General features: G+C 41.2%; 1 protein-coding gene across 11 annotated transcripts in view; it reads left to right on the top strand.

The window, feature by feature from the left end:
- Positions 1-18655, top strand: part of ZNF395 (zinc finger protein 395) — an 80224-nt gene that overhangs the window by 42065 nt on the left and 19504 nt on the right. For all 11 annotated transcript variants that reach the window (XM_087929724.1, XM_087929752.1, XM_026715991.2 and 8 more), the window contains 2 exons: positions 11091-11343; positions 18016-18317. In XM_087929724.1, the coding sequence (XP_087785850.1) occupies positions 11101-11343; positions 18016-18317 (545 nt within the window). In that variant the 5' untranslated portion in view covers positions 11091-11100. The remainder of the gene's footprint in view (positions 1-11090; positions 11344-18015; positions 18318-18655) is intronic.

The following is an 18655-nucleotide window of genomic DNA, read 5'->3' as shown; positions in this document are numbered from 1 at the left end:
ATATGCCAGAATCCTTGGCTGTGCAGTCTGGGAGATGTAATCCTGAACTTCTTCAACATATTGTAGAAGGTTTGCCCTGTGAGTTAACTAACACCTGTTTGGTGGCTGGTAGCATGTACTTGATTACCTTTCACTATGCAGTGGTGTTTCTGGTCGTCTGCCATTTTCTCCTGATATCTCTTGGTATACGTGTTGCTGATTAAGTTTGTGATTAACCAGTGATCAGAGATCTTTTTGGGGAGGCCACACAGAAGTTCCTTCCCCCTCCCCCCAAAATGGCTTCTTATTTCTTCGGAGTCACCAAGATTGCCCTAAGCAAGCTATATAATGGAGTTAGCAAATTATTTATGGACCAGAAACTTTACAGACAGGAAAAGCCTTTTTGTACATTTCAAATGGCAGGGTCCCAGATTCTCAGAAGAGGTGGAGGGAACCAACTTTGAACATTTTCTGTGTGTGTGCACCTTCAAGTCAATCTTGGCCACTGCCTGGACAAATCCCCGCAGTTTTCTTGGCAAGATTTCAAAAAGGGTTTGTTTGCCCTTTCCTGCTTCCTAGGACTGAAAATGAGTGACTGGTCAAAGTTGCTCCTCTGGCTTACGGCCTAAGGCAGGACTGGAACTCACAGCCCCAGCCCCCCATTTTCTAGCCTGATGACCACTAGCTTAAACTGGCTTCCCACTTTGAACATTGGGTGATGTAAAGTGCTAATGAAAGAACATTTTTGAAGGCCAAAACCCTCACTTATAGGTATACCTTGCAAAGCTATATACCAAAGGCTGGAGGAACCTCTTGAGATGAGTAAGTTGAAGCAAATGTAAAGCCATTTTTGAATTGACTTTAACTTCTGGGAGCTCCTTGCCATTTTCTTGGCAATCTTATGGTAGTGCTTTGCTACTGCCTACTTTTCTGATGTTTTTTTCCACTTCTCTGTCTAGCCATAGCCTTGAGATTTCCTGGTGGCTTCCTATCCCAGTATCAAGAAGGTTTGATTCTACTTAGCATTTTTTTGTGGGCAGCCAATGTTAGCTTGGTACCGCCATGTGTGTTGAAGCAGAAAACTCTCTCAAATTCAACCAGGGACATTTTCCCAGTTGGAGAATCTTCTCGTCTTTTCAGTCTGTCCACTTCCAACCTTATGGCATTCTTTTCAAGAAAAATCCCTCAAGGCCATTTCCCAGCATTTATAAGGCATTCTGGGGAAAAAAAATTGGTATACGGTAGTTTGCTTCCAGGAATAACTCCTGCTGGTGTGATGTTCAGTCTGTCAGAAAAAAGGCAAGCTTTTTCTTTGATCTGTTGTCAGTACACAACGAGATCATTTCTATGGGAGGGAATTAAAATATGATGCAGCTCAGAGAAAGTTGCAAGAACAGTTTCTGTTGTGCATACGTCTCTTGCATATGTAGCTACTGTGCCCCTCCTAATGGTATTTTGATTTTGATATCTGGCATTAAATCTGAGAGACAAGGGTGTAGTTTGGCAGCCATTATTGTTACTGTTGTTATTGTTAAGAGTGTATTCCTTTGGCAGTGATCTACAAGAAATTATGCAGCAATATGGATTGGGACTTAAGCAAGCAGTGGGCAGGGCCAGACCCAGAAGTAGGTTTTCGACACCCCCATTTTTCCCTCTCTCTTTGGCATCAGAGTCTCTCTCTCCTCCTCCCCTTTCTCTTTTGCCTTTTTGTTTGTCAGGCAATAACATTGGATGGGTTGTCTGACCTGTATGCTTGCAATGAGCTATGAAATTTCCATGTGGTCCCAGTGCAACATGCTGCCCATCCTCGGACTAGCCAGATGCTGCCCATAACATTTGTGAATCTGATTGGAAACAGCACCCCCTTTCTGCTAATTGGTACTCCCCGGGCTGTCCTAGAAGATTTTGGTAGTTCCTTTTTTTAAGAGGACTAGTAGAGTCTACACAGAAAAAAATTATAACTCTTTCCTGCCCATCCCCAGACTACCTGTCTTGATTTTGGGGATGAAATTTTTTCCTTTGCATTAATGAACTACCAGGTGTGCATGCCTGTTGGTATGTGTGTGTGATCTGCATTCGTTTGAGATTGAGCGAGCTGCAGAATTTGAGCAGTAGACTTGCTGATAGAACTTGCTGACTGGTTTACACATTACATGATACTGCAGGTTGTGGGTCACTATATTGCAGAAAGCCAGTTGTTATTTTAATCATATTGTATGAGCTATGTAATCTCATTATTAGCACAGCTAAATAGTATTTTTTAAAAATATAGTAATCTGTTTTTTCTTAATTTGGATATACCATATTGTGTGAACTCCATAGCTATCAAGTCTGGACTTTGAAAATCTGGGCAACTGCAAGATGATAGCAAAAAGATGAAGAAAAATGCCACTCTTTGCTGCCCTCTACTGGTTTTCTCGGTTTCTGCAGCCCAGATGCAGTAACCGTAGCGAACTCAGCCTCAATGTTTTGTTCAAGTTATCTCTGCGCCTGGATGTGATGGGAAAAGCAAAAGGCTGGTGAATCTATTTTAGCTTTGTCTGTATTATGCAGTGAGGCTTTATAGTTTGTGGCTGCTCTTTGCCAGCCTGAACTGGAGATTGCTTTTGTGTGAAAAGGATCAGCTCTAGCACCCAGTTCCTGCAGGTTTTATCCTCCTGCGGTTGAAGCAGGTTGTGTTGGGTTCAGTGTGACATTGTAAACTTTTCTTCTCTTGGAATAGTTTTGAAATCTGGTTCACTCAGCAAGGGAGGTGGGAACAAAGCCCTCCTATCATGTCCTCAATTTTGTCACTTGAATGTGGGAAATAAAAGGTCCCTTGTATAAGGGGCTTCTGCCAAACCATTGTATAAATGTGCCTGAACAATGACAGATAAATTGTTGCTGGGGAGATATTATAAGTGTGAAGAATAATGCCACCAGAGCCTTCACAAAGAGAGGGTATGTATACTTTCCTCTTTCTCTTCTGATTGTGCCTTCTCCAGCTCTCCAGTACAGACTCATTCACACCTGTTCCAGGCAAGACTGCCACTCCTCCTTAACAGACTTCTCCTTGCGGGAATATCCTGAGGGTATCTGATTTAAATTTGCAGGTTTTAGACTTTTCTTCTAAAAAAGCTCTTAATCCCTGATTTTTCCTTCTTGGAGAATCTCACTTTTAACCCTTTGGTGCTGCCTGCTTCTCCCCAACACAAAGCTGAGGCAGTGAGAACTGTTGCCCTTTAAAAGCCAGAGAGAATGACTTCGTTTGTGGGGAGAGTTAAGCTTCTATCAATCCTTATCGTAATTGTGTGTTGAACTGTGCTTGTAATCTGTACAAATATAACTAAGAGGCTGAGGTGGCAGAAAGTCCTAAGGAATATATACCAGGGCTTATATCCAGATAAATTTGGATAGGATGGTCTTGCAACTTCGCTGCACAAGTTTGCTTTCAAGCAGGGGTGTCAAACTCAATTTCATTGAAGGCTGCATCAGGGTTGTGTTTGACTTTGGGGGGTGGGTGAGGGAGGCGTGGCCAGCTTGATGTCACTCATGTTTGGGGGCGCCTGTGGTGTCCTGAGTGCTTTGCCAGCGAAATTGGGCTCCCAAGCTCTATTTCTGGTTGTGACACCTTCCTGCAACCATCCGCCAGCGAAAATGGAGTGGCCCTCCCGAGCTCCATTTTCACTGGCTGAGGCACCGCGGCCCAGTCCCTCACTGTTTCCAGGGTGGCCCCACGGGCCAGACCTAAACACCCCACAGGCCTGATTTGGCCCACGGGCTTTGAGTTTGACACCCCTGCTTTAGAGGCTGCCCCATTGCCGTTCAGCTACAAAAATGCATCAACCAATCTCAGCGAATGATTTATTGGGTGGTTGCTTTCAGCCTCATTTCCCCTCTCTCCATTTCTACCATCTGGGTTCCATGATTAGGATCTGCGTTACAGAGCCCATTTCTGGGAAAGCTGGGAGGTTTAGAAATAGAATTATTTATATATATATATAAATAATATACACACACACACACACACACACACACACCAGGGCTTATATCCAGATAAATTTGGATAGAATCTCATCTGCCATCATCAGGCTTCTGTATTGTGTTCGTCTGTGAGTCAGACTTTCACAGCCGTTTCAGTTTTAAATTTGGGGCTAGCCTACTGCTGTGCCAGAATGTTTTTTTTTTCTTCATCCTGATTGGTTGGGAGTCTTGGTCTGTGTATATTGGTCTTGGAGTTTGCTGTGTTCTGCTTGATTGGTGTTTCTAATATCTTCTGTCTGTTTAGTGGCTTTTTTTGTCTTGATTGGCTGGCAACATTGTGTTCCTGTACTGGAGGCTTTTAGTGCAGCTTGGCTTCCAAGACCAATAAACACAGACCAAGACTCCCAACCAATCAGGATGAAGAAAAAAACCATTCTGGCACAGCAGTAGGCTAGCCCCAAATTTAAAACTGAAACGGCTATGAAAGTCTGACTCACAGACGAACACAATACAGAAGCCTGATGATGGCAAATGAGATTCTGCCGAAACGTTGCTACAACTTTAAAAGCACAACTATAATGACGTGGGAAAATACCCGAACAAAGCTGAATACCATGTATGTGTGTGTGTTTGTGTGTGTGTGTGATCTACCTTTACATTATTCAATTGTTCTCCTTATTGATGTGCTATACCAGATGTAGCTGCTTTATATTAAAGTGAAAGCCATTCTCTTAAAAGACCACATAAGGATACAGGTAGTCCTCGACCTACAACAGTTCATTTAGTGACTGATCAAATTACAGTAGCACCGAGAAAAGTGATTTAGGACCGTTTTTGACAGTTATGATCTTTGCAGCATCCCTATAATCATGTGACCAAAATTCAGATGCTTGACAGTTGATTCATTTTTATGACCATTGCTGTACTCCAAGGTCATGTGATCACCTTTTGCAACCTGACAAGTGAGATGAAGAGGGAAGCCAAATTCACTTAACCGGGTTACTAATTTACCATCTTCGCTTAATGACTGAGGCAAGAAAAGTCAGAAAATGGGGCAAAATTCACTTAACCAAATATCTCACTTAACATCAGAAGTTGGGCTCAATTGTGGTCATAAGTTGCAGTCTATCTGTTCTTGATCTGAAACTTCAGATAACCCTGAGAACTTTGTGTAATGTAACCAAAAGGAAAATTGTGAAATATAAGGGGAGTAATCACTTTAAATGTGGTTCATTTGAAAGGCAAATCAAATCAAATTAAATCAAAGTTAAATGTTTGTCCTAGCCCTATCTTAGTTTTGGAGTGCTGTTTCTATCATGTTTCTCAAAGATGAAATACGGCCCTTGGCCTAAAAAAGTTGCATATCGTCCTTCAAGATTTTTGTTTATTATGACTGATGCATACTATAGTAATATTTTATATTGAAGTCGAATATAGCTTCTTTCAAAGTTTTTCATCCTTAAAACTGCTGTGATCCAGAGATAGGTCAGGTTTTGGTTGAGTGAGGGGTTAGTTTTGGTGGTTTGAAGGTATGGAAAGTGGGTGGAGAGGTGGAACATATGGATGGGCTAGTACTTTTTATATTTTTTCTTTAATTTTCACTGTTTTTTTGAAACTGAAACCCTACCCCACCCCCGTAAAGCTCACTTTACATTTATGCCAACGCCTTGATGTTTCCTCAAATTTAGCAGGTAATAGAAAAATTTCTCAGCTGCAAGTGAGGGATCCTGATGTACACAACTTAGATGACCCCCATTGCCAAAACACGAAATGGGGGTAAAATAATATACATTGATATAAACCTTTTAAATACTTAAATACAGATATTTGGTTTTCAAAACTACCCCTGTTTCTTTAGGCAGTTACCCAGAAATGTATCCATTGGATAAGATGATTTAAAAAGAAAAGAAAGCATTTATTTACAACTTCTGGAAAGCTCTTAAATGACAGTTTTTTTTATTTTACATTTCTAGAAGAATTATGTAGATTTTGCAGTTTGGGATTTTAATTTGGAAGAACTATTAGATTAAAAATTGTGTGTGACATGGTGGCCTAGAAGTGGAACTCTCACTTCACAATTAGGAGGCTGTGAGTTCGATCCTAGGTAGTGGCAGATATTTCTCTTTCTGGGCACAGTGAGTAATTGCTGCTGCGAACTTCATGTAGGTGTCAGGAGGGGCATCCAGCCAATAAGCTCTCAGCTCCATTTAGTCACCCTGACTCCACCCCAATGCAAAGGATTACAGTGTAGTTAAAGGGGAAAAATAAATTAAAAATGTGACCCAATTTTGAAAATTTACTTAAAAATAAGATTCATAGTTTTAGGTAATCTGTACTGTTAAAGGATGCTCTCCAGATGTTTTAGATCTCAGCCTGCATTGCTAGCTAATATAATTTTGTAGAGGAGTGTAAATTGGTGTCATTAATTTGGGATGTTGAAGTTCGCTGAACTTGGTTTCAGAAGAATTAGATGGCAACCATCCTATCTTGTGGGATCAGCCTTGCTGTAACTCTGTGTGGAACAGAGTGGGTTGAGGCCTTTCTGGTATGGAATAGCTAATCTTATCCATTTCCCCATCCAGTGATCCATATCTTGCAGTTAGGTTTGCCAGAAAAAAAAAATACGTTGTGTGCTGAGAGGGTTGAATCTGGAAGTGAGGAATGGAACAGGAACCAAGAAGAAAACTTGGCCAAGCCTCCTTTTTTCTTAACCTGCTTCCCATTTTTTTCCATTTACTGTTCAGGAGAGCCTGCTCAAGCATCAAAACAAGGAGATGAACATGACTACAACTCCTCAAATGTCAAATCCTTAAAGAGGCTTTTTAAAGAAAATTTTTACTCCCTTCCCCACATTTAAATAGGTAGTATATCCAGGAGAGAAATTCTAACTTGTTTTCCTAGTTCTGAAGATAAAAATATTACTATTATTCCAAACTATCTTGCTAAATCACAAGGATATGAATCTCAGATTCTACTATTGTAGAATCTCTAACAACTATTGTATTATGATAAGCAGCCTTTAAAGGTATAGTTGTTGTAACTACTTCTAAAGCATTCAAACCTGTGATTTCACCCAGTTCTTAACTTGTCAGAGCAATACTATAATGAAGGCAGTACATCTACCAGGCAGAATTGAAGCAACCTCATTGCACAGATGAAATCAATAAATAGAACTTACTCAGAGCTAGTTTGCAGATTGCAAGTTTGCAGATGATACAACAGTGATTGGTCTCATTCGATTCAACAGTGAATCTGCATACAGACGGGAGGTTGAACAACTAGCCTTGTGGTGCAACCGGAACAATCTTGAACTAAATACACTCAAAACCGTAGAAATGGCCGTAGATTTTAGGAGAAACCCTCCTATACAACCACCTCTTACAATACTAGACAACACAGTATCAACAGTAGAGACCTTCAAGTTTCTAGGATCTATCATATCTCAAGACTTAAAATGGACATCTAATATAAAAAATGTCATCAAAAAAAGCACAACAAAGAATGTTGTTTCTGCACCAACTCAGAAAGCTGAAACTGCCCAAAGAGCTGCTAATTCAATTCTACAGAGGAATTATTGAGCCTATCATCTGTACCTCAATAACGGTCTGGTTTGACTCTGCAACCAAATAAGACAGATACAGAATTCAATGGATAAAACTAGAACTGCAGAAAAAACAATTACTACCAACCTGCCTTCCATTGAGGACCTGTAAACTGTACTAGTCAAAAAGAGGGCTATGAAAATATCTACAGGCCCCTCACATCCTGGACATAAATAGTTTCAACTTCTACCCTCAAAATGACGCTATAGGGCACTGCACACCAGAACAACTAGTCACAAGGACAGTTTTCCTCCCAAATGCCATCACTCTGCTAAACAACTAATTCCTACAACACTCTCAAGTTATTTACTAAGACTGTATTACAATTATTCCTCTACTACTACATTATAATAACACTTCCTAGTACCTATCTCTTCTCAATTATGACTATAACTGTGTTGCTTGTATTGCTCGTATCTTTACAATTTATATTGTTTTATTTGTTTCCTAGTATGATTTGATTGTTTATTAGTAATCTATGACTATCACTGTGTTGTATATTATGATTCTTGATGAATGTATTTTTTCCTTTATGTACACTGAGAACATATGCACAAAAGACAAATTCCTTGTGTGTCCAATCACACTTGGCCAATAAAGTATTCTATATATATATATATCTAAGATACTTTCAGCTGAATAATTTGCAATGTTCCTTTTTATTGCGTTAACCAACCTGCCTTTTGTAGGCCAGCTTGCTCTCTGAATTAGAAAAACTAGTACAGGTAATTCTCGATTTACGACTGGTTGCTTAGTGACTGTTCATAGTTATAATAACTCTCCAAAAAGTATTACAACCCAGTTCTGAAGGTCCGGTAGCTGCCCCCTATTCATATGACTGCAATTTATGACATTTTTGCCAAAACCAACCACTTGTTTTTTTTTCTTTTCAAAAACATCCCATAGTGAGCAATTGGTTTGCTTAACAAGCATGGATTCATTTAACAACCATGGTGACTCACTTAATTACCACTGCAAAAAAGGCCATAAAATTAGGTTGTTCAACATAGGTTACCCGCTTTTCTGCCCATTATGACTTATGACTGTAATGGACAGTGATAAATCAAGGGCTACCTGTACGTCATATCCAGATTGTCGTTAAAACCCTATGCTGAATTCCCCCAGTTAGCCCTTTCAGATGTGTTCCAACCAGCTGACTACAAATTCCTGGAGTTTTAATCTCAGGATATCTGAGGGTCCAATTCGGGAAAAGGCAGTTCTAGTCCAAATACGAAAGAGAGTTAAGTGAGATGGTCTGAATGAAGCCTGTATATACCAATTAAAACACAGAGCTCAGATTTCAGTTAAACTCGGGAGGGAGCTTACTGGGTACAGAACCTGATGACCCCAGAATCACAGGCAACCCCCCCCCCCCCCTCTCTCTCTCTCTCTCTCTCTCTCTAATCTCTCTCTCTTAGAGCATGCCAAAGTATAATGTTAATGGGCCAGAATAGGAAACTTGTGGGGGACGGGGGGAAGGTCTCTGTCATTGATCCTTGCTTGTATGATTTCTGTACTGTACCATTTTTGTTTAATTTGTAGGCTGCCTTGGGGCAATGATCTGGTGGTTGCAACTTGGATTTTCTCAGGTTATTAATATCTAAAATATAATGTAACATGCTAGTTTGACAGAAATAATTCTTGGAATTTCAGTTTGCCAAAGTGCTGTCAGAGTAGGGAAGAATTTAAAAGAAGACAGACTATGTAGCTGAAAATCTACCTGCCTTCCTGTCTGCATATTGCTCTTTGTCTCTTCTTTCTCGGCTTGATTAAATGCTGTGGTTCAGGCCAGCTTGGAAATTGCACGTGCACATTAAGAACAAACTACAATGTTATCACTCCTTTAAGTTCAGATTTTTAGGGAATCATTGTGATGTGTGTGAGCCAGGCATTTCACACCTGTCTTGAAGTCATTGCCTTGTTGTAATTTCCAAGAGTGAGTTCTGGATTCAAATGAATTCCAGACTTTTTATAATCGGGACCCCCAAAGCTTTTTTCCAGGCTAGGGTCCCATGTTTTCCCTTTTGAGGAAGATCAGTTCAAAAAGAAATGGGAAGAGGGAGAATAAAACTGAATTTGAGTTCCTTTACATCCCCTTACAATTAAACCTGGTTAATAGGATGACTCCTGCTAGGTACTTAATAATTTCCATCTTCTGTCATCTTAATTAGATTAAAGCAGATCTCTGGGATCCTTTCCCAGAGTTTTTAGGGGCCACGTACAGCCCAGGAACCTCACGTTTGCTCTTCTGCTATAGATTATCTGTGACTAATGGTGGGTTGTACATAAACTTTTCTTTTTCAACAGGCTGAATTCTGAGTGCAACTTTCTGTTTACACAGCAGTGGCTTGCTGAGTTCTGAAAAAGCCATTCCTGAGCTTTGGGGCTAGAGCTTCCTGTCAGTACTGTCCCATGGGACATGCGTGGGTATTGGTTTTGCTTGTCTACTCTGTTCCTAAACTGTCTTTTGACACAAAGCACTCCCTAATTGATGCAAAACACAGAAATCTCTTTCTTTCTCGATTCTTTGCAAAAGCTCAGTGCTGCATGTCTACACAAGGGAACGTTCTTCTCTTCCTCCTCACTACTTTAACTGCAAACAAAACCTGTTTTAACTGAAAATACATTCCTGGCTTGAACCCATGTGTGGATGCAATTAGAGAGCAGAACTTTCTCGGGGTAATATCTATTCCTTGCTTGATTCCAGGCCAAATAGTTTCCTCAGTCTGACATGGCTGAGGACTCCTGTTTGGTTATATAGTGATAGGGCTGTAGACTTTTCCAAAGCAAACTGCAGACCTACTGAAAAGACCTGCCCTCAGTGCCGTGAAGGATGTATAGCCCCACATTCATTTGGACTATCTTAGGCGAATGTTGGCTGGTATATTCATTTGAAGTACAAAGCTACATTTTGCAAGAATGTTGTGGCCACTTTTTCTGGGCCCCTCAGGTACTGCAAGCTTTGCTTGCATTTTCTCAGAGCTGCTGCCTGAAGTTGGCCTCTAGGAACCATAAAATAAAAATGTATATGTGTGGAGTACTTGTGAGTCTGGATTTCCTTATAAAGGCTCTGCTTCCTTAGGATGGCTTCAGTGTTGTGCTTGAGAAGTGTGAAGCCAAACTGGCAAACTGTGGTCTCCAAGCCCTTTACTGTGTAGCTCCACACACCTGCTGTGGCTGCTGTTGTTGAACATCAAGAGATGTGGTTTTAGCCATTCCGGTGACGGAAATGCAAAAAAAAAAAGAGTTTACATACTAACAAGGCTTTCCATGAATGCCCCCAATACCCCCAAATCTAAAGAAAAATTCAAACATCCTGGCCTCACCAAATACATATGATCCTTCCCATTTTGCAGTGTTGCCCTGCCAGGCTGAGACCTCTGTACTTCCCCTACTTTAGTAAAGTGTGACCCTTGGCCAGTGCTGGGATAGAGATGTTTGAGACTCATTTGTAGGCTGCACTATAATTCATGCTATCGATTGCCCATCCTTCTAGTGATAATTATTAATTATAATTAATGTCCTTTCCTTCTTTACTGATTGCAGTGTGTCCGTGATGGCGAGTGTGCTATCCAGGAGGCTGGGGAAGCGGTCCCTTTTGGGCGCCCGCATTTCTGCACCCCCTTTACTGGCGGATGGGATGCTGATGACAACTCAGGTTCATCCCTTGCAGCTGGAACACACCAGAGCATCTTCACATCAGAACACCCTTTCATATGAAGATGGCCGCTTCAAGGAACACGTTGAAGCCTCTGGCAGTCAGAACCAAAATTGGCTATTGCTGCAACCTGGCCAAAAGGTACTGAATTTAGTGGTGATGACTATAAACCACCTTTCATCTCAAAAATGCTAGTATTAAAAAGAAACATAATGTTGTAATAACAAGCAATACATTGCATAACAAGCATATAGTTATTCAGTCAGCAAGATATAGACAGACAGACAGACAGACACCAATTGTGTCACCCTTGAGACACATTTCAGAGTTAGTGCTATTGTGGATAATTCTGTGTCATTTATAATGTGTAAAGTGTTCCTTAGGCTGATGGTACTTGGAGAAAGTCTTAACCAATGGATTGAATAATGAAAGGCTTGCTGTTTGACATATTTTGGTTTCTATACATTAACTTGGGCTTAGAAATTAAATAGGAAAGCAATTTAATTCCTTAAACCTTGTGGTATATCAGTTTTTCCTACCTTGGTATCCTCTAGATATGTTTAGACTACAACTCCCATAATTCGCTAGGTTGGAGAAATCACCTCAGAGTTTTACAACTGAAATTCTAGTAGCCAAATTCTTCAGGAGCTGAAGTTAATGAACTGGTTTCAAGGGCAACAACCATACAACAAATCGGTGGTTGTTATGGACTTTTGTTGAGCTAATATTTACAGACGTATCTGCAAATATTAAAAAAACAACAGGATTTTTGAGAGGAAGGAAACTATTTTATTTCTATACCAACAAACTTTTCATGTCAGGCTTTACAGTTTATTTGAATTGCTATAAGATGCCTATTCTGTCTCGGTGCTGTGTAAATGGCTCACCCCCATCACATCACTTTGACCATACTGGCTGAGGTAATGTGAATTACAGGTAGACCTATGGGAAGGAAGTGAATCACATCTGTCCTAAGCCAATGATGTCAAAAGTTGAGTTAGTCTTTATTTCTAGTCTTCCTATGTTACCTGCTCACAGCCAGCGTATTATAGGTAGTTAAAAGCATCAGACTAGAATCTGGAAGACTGAGTTCTAATCCTGCCTTAAATGCAAAGGCAGTGGAGTGACCACTCCCTCCCTCTTTCTCCCTCTCCCTCCCTTCCTTCCCCCCTCTATATTGTGTTGTGTTGTATATTATGTTATGTTACATATAAAAAATAAAATACCTCCCTAAACCATATAAAGTAATGTAACAATGGCAACGTATAGTTCCCATTTGCACTATTACGAATGCTCAAGCATGGAGGTGAATTGGAGGTCATATTTTTGGCTAGTGACTAACAATGTGTTCTTTATTTCAAAGAATGGGTGCAACAACAGATGAGAGACCCTCTTCCCGATTGATACCCATTTATAGATCTGATATGATACTTGTAGAAATAATGGACAGCGATTTTGCAGTTTTGCAAATGAATCAAGTGGAACAGGCTATTGTTCCAATGCTTTATTCATTCGAAATCCCAAAAGATAAAGGATAAGTTTTAGTGTCTTGTGTCACTTGGGGATTTAATGTACTCTAAAGTTGCAGATTTAGCTGCACATGGTAGAATTTCCAACAAACTTCCATAGATTTAAGAGCTTGATTGCATACGAGTTATTTTGTATTCTCTCCTTTGCTATTATGCAAAGTGATGCTCGTGATATTTGGGGGGGAAAAGGAGGGATTACTTAAAATGTGGCATGTTCTTTCTTTTCCTTGGGGCTAATTTCCTGTTTTCTTTGTTAAATATCAAGGACAGGTTGCTTTCCAAATGGAAAATACCGACTGGCAGTGATGGGCACCAAGCCCAGCCTTTCTGGAAGATCCAGCTTGGGGAAGGTTGGGTTAAAAAAGTGTGAAATTAAGGTGGCATTAGAGGACGATGATACAGAGAGAAACGTTGGGTGGCATTGCAGAATAAGAGGAAATGTGAAGTAATCCTATTGTGAATTTCTATAAAAATAATTCTGGTTCCAAGTCTTTTGCTGGAGTTAGTGGACTATAAAAAGAATGCATTCAAAATCACTCATCCACAGACTCAGCGTGGTCAGTGCCTAAAAGTATTTGGGAGCTTTATGAAACAAAACTATATCCTCAAAAGCTGACCAAATGAAAATAGGCCTTCCCCTCAGCTTGTAAATGCCAGCATTGTTTTGCTTAGGTGAGTTGCTATTTGGAGCCAGGGCACACTGTTTGGGGGATTGTATTTAATAGTTGGCTTGCTAGGAACTGCCTTCCAGAAGGAGGCAGGTATAAGATGCATAAATTAATGGACAGTATATTTATTACATATTTGAATGTATTACTTACACTAATTTAGCTGAGTATATCATCAATTAAATCAAATTAAACTAAATACATTATTGGTTACTCCCTGTATGCCTCTCCTGTCATATTAAAAATAAAGTTGGAGACAATTTGGAGGGGCTCTGGGTGGGGGTGGGGGTCTAAGGCTTTGGGATATATATGGCCTGATTCAGAAGGTGCCACAACAGCTTTCAGGATTGCGTGGGTAGATTCTGCAAGGTCCCAGCTGCATGTCACCCAAGGCTAAGCAAAGCAAACAGTTCAACCAACCAGCAAACTTTGGCTGAAATATGAACAGACCTCCCTTTGGGAGTTCTACCACTGGAGTTGTTCCCACTCCTGCAGGTGGGTGATGTTCTGTAGCAGCCTTGTAGATGGAGGTTGCTTACAATGGGCACCTGGCGTTCTCCCTTATCTGTTGATCACATTATAACTAGTTCTTAACTTACGACCACAAGAATGGAACCAGAATTTCCATTGCTAAGCAAGGCTCTTGTTAAGCGAGTTGGGCCCAATTTTACAACCCTTTTTTGGCCACGATTGTTAAACAAGTTACTTAACAACAAAGTATTTCATTGCTGCTAAGGTTATCATGCTATCATTAAGCAACTCCAGCTTCCACCATTGACATACAGGTAATCCTCGACTTAACAACATTTCATTTATGACCGTTCAAAGTTAACAGCAGTGCTGAAAAAAGTGACATATGGCCGGTTTTCACACAACCATTACAGCAGCATCCGCATGGTCCCATAATCAAAATTTGGCCACTTGGCCACTAGCATGTATTTATGATGGTTGCCATGTTCTGGGGGTCACGTGATCCCTTTTATGACCTTCTGACAAGCAAAGTCAAAGGGGAAGCCAGATTTGCTAAACAACCATGTTGCTAACTTTTAAGAACTGCAGTGATTCACTTAACAAATGTGGCAAGAAAGGTCGTAAAATGGGGCAAAATTCACTTAACAAATGTCTTGTTTAGCAATGGAAACTTGGGGCTCAGTTGTGGTCGTAAGTGAAGGAATTTCTGTAACTTGAAGCCAACTGGGAAGGTTGCAAATGGTGATCACATGACTTTGGGATGCTGCAACCATTGTTAATAGATGCCAGTTTGTCAAGAGCCCCAAATTTTGATCACGTTATACTGCGGGGATTCTGCGACGGTTGTACAGTAAGTGTGAGGATTGGTCATAAATCAACTTTTTTTTCAGTGCCATTGTAACTTTGAATGCTAAATGAACGGCTTAGTTAAGAACTACCTGCATAGATAGCACTTAGACTTACATACTGCTTCACAGTGATTTACAGCCATCTCTAAGCCGTTTACAGATTGCCCCCAACAATCTGGGTCCTCATTTTACCCATCTCGGAAGGATGGAAGGCTGAGTCAACCTTGAGCCCGTGAGTCTCTATCTGCTCAACTTCTGGCAACTGGCAGTCAGCAGAAGTAGCCTGCAGTACTGTACTCTAACCACTGTGCCATCGTGGCTCAGAGGATCCCTTTTCCTTCAGAGGCTTGGAATCATGGTTTTTCTTCCACTTTACCTTGACCTCCACTGTGTTTCTCCCATGAGGGAGACTTAATAACTCTAGACTGGCCCAGTTGGAAGAGGTGGGATTTAAATTCAGGAAGTCTTGATCTGAAAGCCAGTCCTTTGTGCTCTCACCTTGGCTCACCCATCACACTAAGCCATAATATGGTGTGTTTGATTTTGGGGTAGTGCATTTATATAATCCCATTTAGTGTGCATTCAAACTATGGCTTGATATATTGTGTGAATTCAAATCTTCCCATCTGTCAGAATTCCTGTCCCAAGTTTTTCAGTTTGGTGGGATTTTGTTCATCACACCGCCTTAGTCTCTCCCCTTACCCACCTCAAGGATCTATTGGGATGGATTGTCCTGCTTTACCTTTTAGCAATAGCAATATCATTTAGACTTCTATATCAGGAATCCTGGTGGCACAGTGGTTAGAATGCAATATTGCAGGCATAACCCGGAGTTCGATCCTCACCGGCTCAAAGTTGACTCAGACTTCCATCCTTCCCAGGTAGATAAAATGAGGACCCAGATGGTTAGGGACAATATGCTGACTTTGTAAACTGTTCAGAGAAAACTGTGGAGTGGTATTCTAAGTGCTATTGCTGTTGCTATAATGCCCCATAGTGTTTTACAACACTCTCTGGGTGGTTTACAATGTCGGCATTATTTGCATATTGCTCACAACAATCCGGGTCCTCATTTCACTGACCTCAAGGATGGAATGCTGAGTTATGGATGTCAGGATCGAACTCTAGGCTGTGGGCAGAGTTTGCTTTTCTTTTTTTTATTTTTCTTATATGTTATCCATGTATTCATAACTATGTTTTTACTTATACCTATTATCTTGTAAGCAATTGACAAACCAAATAAATAAAAAAATGAAGTACTGCACTTAACCATTGCACCACAAGGAGCCCTATAATAGATTTTGAAAGTGGATGGAGGATGAACATTAACCTAATCATGAATACATTTTCATTGCATTAGATCTAACTGCAGCGTTTTAACCTGCATACATACAGTGGCCTCCATCCTCTCATCTCAATGGATGCCTAACTCTAGAAGGAATTAGGACAGGGTTGGCCAACTATGGCAACTTTACAATCTGTGGACTTCAATTCCCCAAAATTCCTAGGCTGGCTCAGAAATTCTGGGAGTTGAAGTATACAGTTTATAAAGTTGCCATAGTTGCTCACCCCAAAGTAGGAAGTATCTGGGCAAACTCCTTCCCTTCCTGCACACACAGCCGCAGAGCAAAAAGAAGCAGAGGCATAGTAGTGATTCTAGGGAGATGTCAAGAGTCCTACTGGACCCTGTACTGAGCTGCATGAGGCAACCACACACCTGTGACTTAATGCATATATCTTTCATGAAGCATTAGAGATCCTGTCACTCCACTTTTTCAGAACAGCGGGGTCACTACAGCTTCCCCAATTAGGATCCCTCTATAAATAACACCCCCAGGAATAACTCAAAGAGTGTCCCTCTTAGCCTGGATAAAATTACATACAAAAATAGACTTTAGGAAGTTAAGCAGCAAACGGGAAAGACCTTTGCAGAGACCATCTTTCCCTGGACTACCCAAGCATGGGCTAGTCATTCTCTTTCTGGCTCTCCTTTCCTAACCAGATGACCTGCGCTATCTTACTAGATTGCATGTGCTTTTGTATGAGCAAAGGAATGGTTGGAGAGTTTTCATGAGTTTTTGCTTATTCATCTGTTCTGACACTCTTTGAGAGATTTGACAAAGCCTGATGGAAAGTCAGCTGATAATCACAGTGTGTCCTTTTCACTTAGAAGTTGAACTAGAGTGCAAAATACATCACATGCTGGTCATGTAGATATGACTTTGGCTGCAGAGCACATATCTCAGTGAAAGAAAGCTGCGCCTTTCCTGTTATTTGGGGCTCTGGAAATGCATTTTTGAAGCCCTTCCATTATAAGGCATTGAAATTCTGAATTTGTTTCAAATTAAATTTGGTTAGTATCTTCTCTTTGATGATGGTCAGCCAGTTGCCTTATAACAGCAGCCCCAAACCTTTTGGGCATCAGGGATCAGTTCTGTAGAGAGAGGTTTTTCCACGGACCGGAGGAGGCGTGGTTTGTGTGCTGCCTACATCCAGCAGATGGGGCTTCACTTGTTTATGTGTCCCAGTTTCTGGCATGCCCAGTACCAGTCTATGGACAGGGGATTGGGGATCCCTGCTTTACAAGCTTGAGCACCATAGCTACCCCTGTTCATTGCTGTTCTGATCCAGCACTCCAAACAGAAGTTAACTCAAAAGATTCCTTTATTAGGAGCGCCAGAAGCCCCGGCAAAAAGTTTCTCTCTCAATGCAGGCTAACAAGTCAGTCCAACTGGAAGATGAATAGTTGTCTGCTACATTTATTCATCTCTATCCCCTGCCTTTTATCCCCAGACCTAGGATGGAGCCTCGCTAGCACAGGTGGCTCTTCCATCCCAAAGGTCGTCCCATGGATTTCCACTGCTCTCCTCTTCTCTGCCTTCTGTGCATCTGCGCGTTAGGCACTGGACCCAGCTGTTCCTCCTTTCCTCATCAGCCACCTCCAGACCTGGGGACTGTTTACTCTCCATCTGAGGGCTGATGGATGGCCTAGGCTCCGCCTCTGTCTCTCTCTTTGCCAGCTCCATTCCCTCTTCCTCACCACCCAAGTTGCTCTGATGCTGACTCTGACTCCCACGTGGCGCCTCCTCTGATTCGGCTGCTGGAGGGGCTGCTGGCCAACCGGCCACAGCATAGAGTGCCTCTGAACATAGAGTGCCATTTGAATACTTGGCTTATAGTTTTTGTTAGGTTTGGTTTTGGTTTGGTTTGTTTATGTTAGGAAAAATGGAAAACAGGTTAACTCATTTGGAGACCAGAATGACCATTATGACTAATAGTGGCTTTTTCTCCCTACAGGTATATGTCTTTTACAACGGCCAAGAGAGTGCTGGGCTGGTGGAGTACCATGACCCGGTCAGTCATGAAGTAAAGGTATTGCTCCCGGAAAAAGGGTTTTATGTCACTAGGAAAGCTGAGGAAGTGAGACTGGCTGAAGTTGGGATGTCACCTCTCCCCAAACTGGAGATGGACCATGGAACCCCTACAACAATGGACTATAGTCCAGTTCCTGTGGTAATGGAGCATTGCACCTCTGCAGCAGACATGGCTGTGACATCGGGTTTGAGATCGGTCTCTAGGAATATTGATGTACCAAAAAGGTGGGTGGTTTGGAATGCCCATTTGGCTGTAGTTATGCAATATTGAATAACAGTTCCGTAATAACTTAGAAATTTTTTCCCGTGGCTGAAACATAATGTGGAAAGCAGTTTTCCCCCCTGCTGTTCTCTTTCCCTTTCATTTTATTAGGTTGAAAACACAAAGGCAAATACAGCTTTGTTTGCACTTGATCTTACATAAGCTACTCTATGAACCGTTTCAGCTGTAGGGTGGTAGATGGAAGTATTTATAAAAATTTAAACAAACGAGTAAATAATTTGCAGCCACAAACTAAAATAACATATCCTGACTAAGATGCCTTGGTGATAGTAGTTCATAC

Source organism: Pseudonaja textilis, chromosome 1 (assembly GCF_049901715.1).
Source record: "Pseudonaja textilis isolate UNSWEBS1 chromosome 1, rPseTex1.2, whole genome shotgun sequence".
In the NCBI taxonomy this organism is placed as follows: domain Eukaryota; kingdom Metazoa; phylum Chordata; class Lepidosauria; order Squamata; family Elapidae; genus Pseudonaja; species Pseudonaja textilis.
The sequence above is the reverse complement of the archived record's forward strand: the minus strand, read 5'-3'. Positions and strand labels throughout refer to the sequence as shown.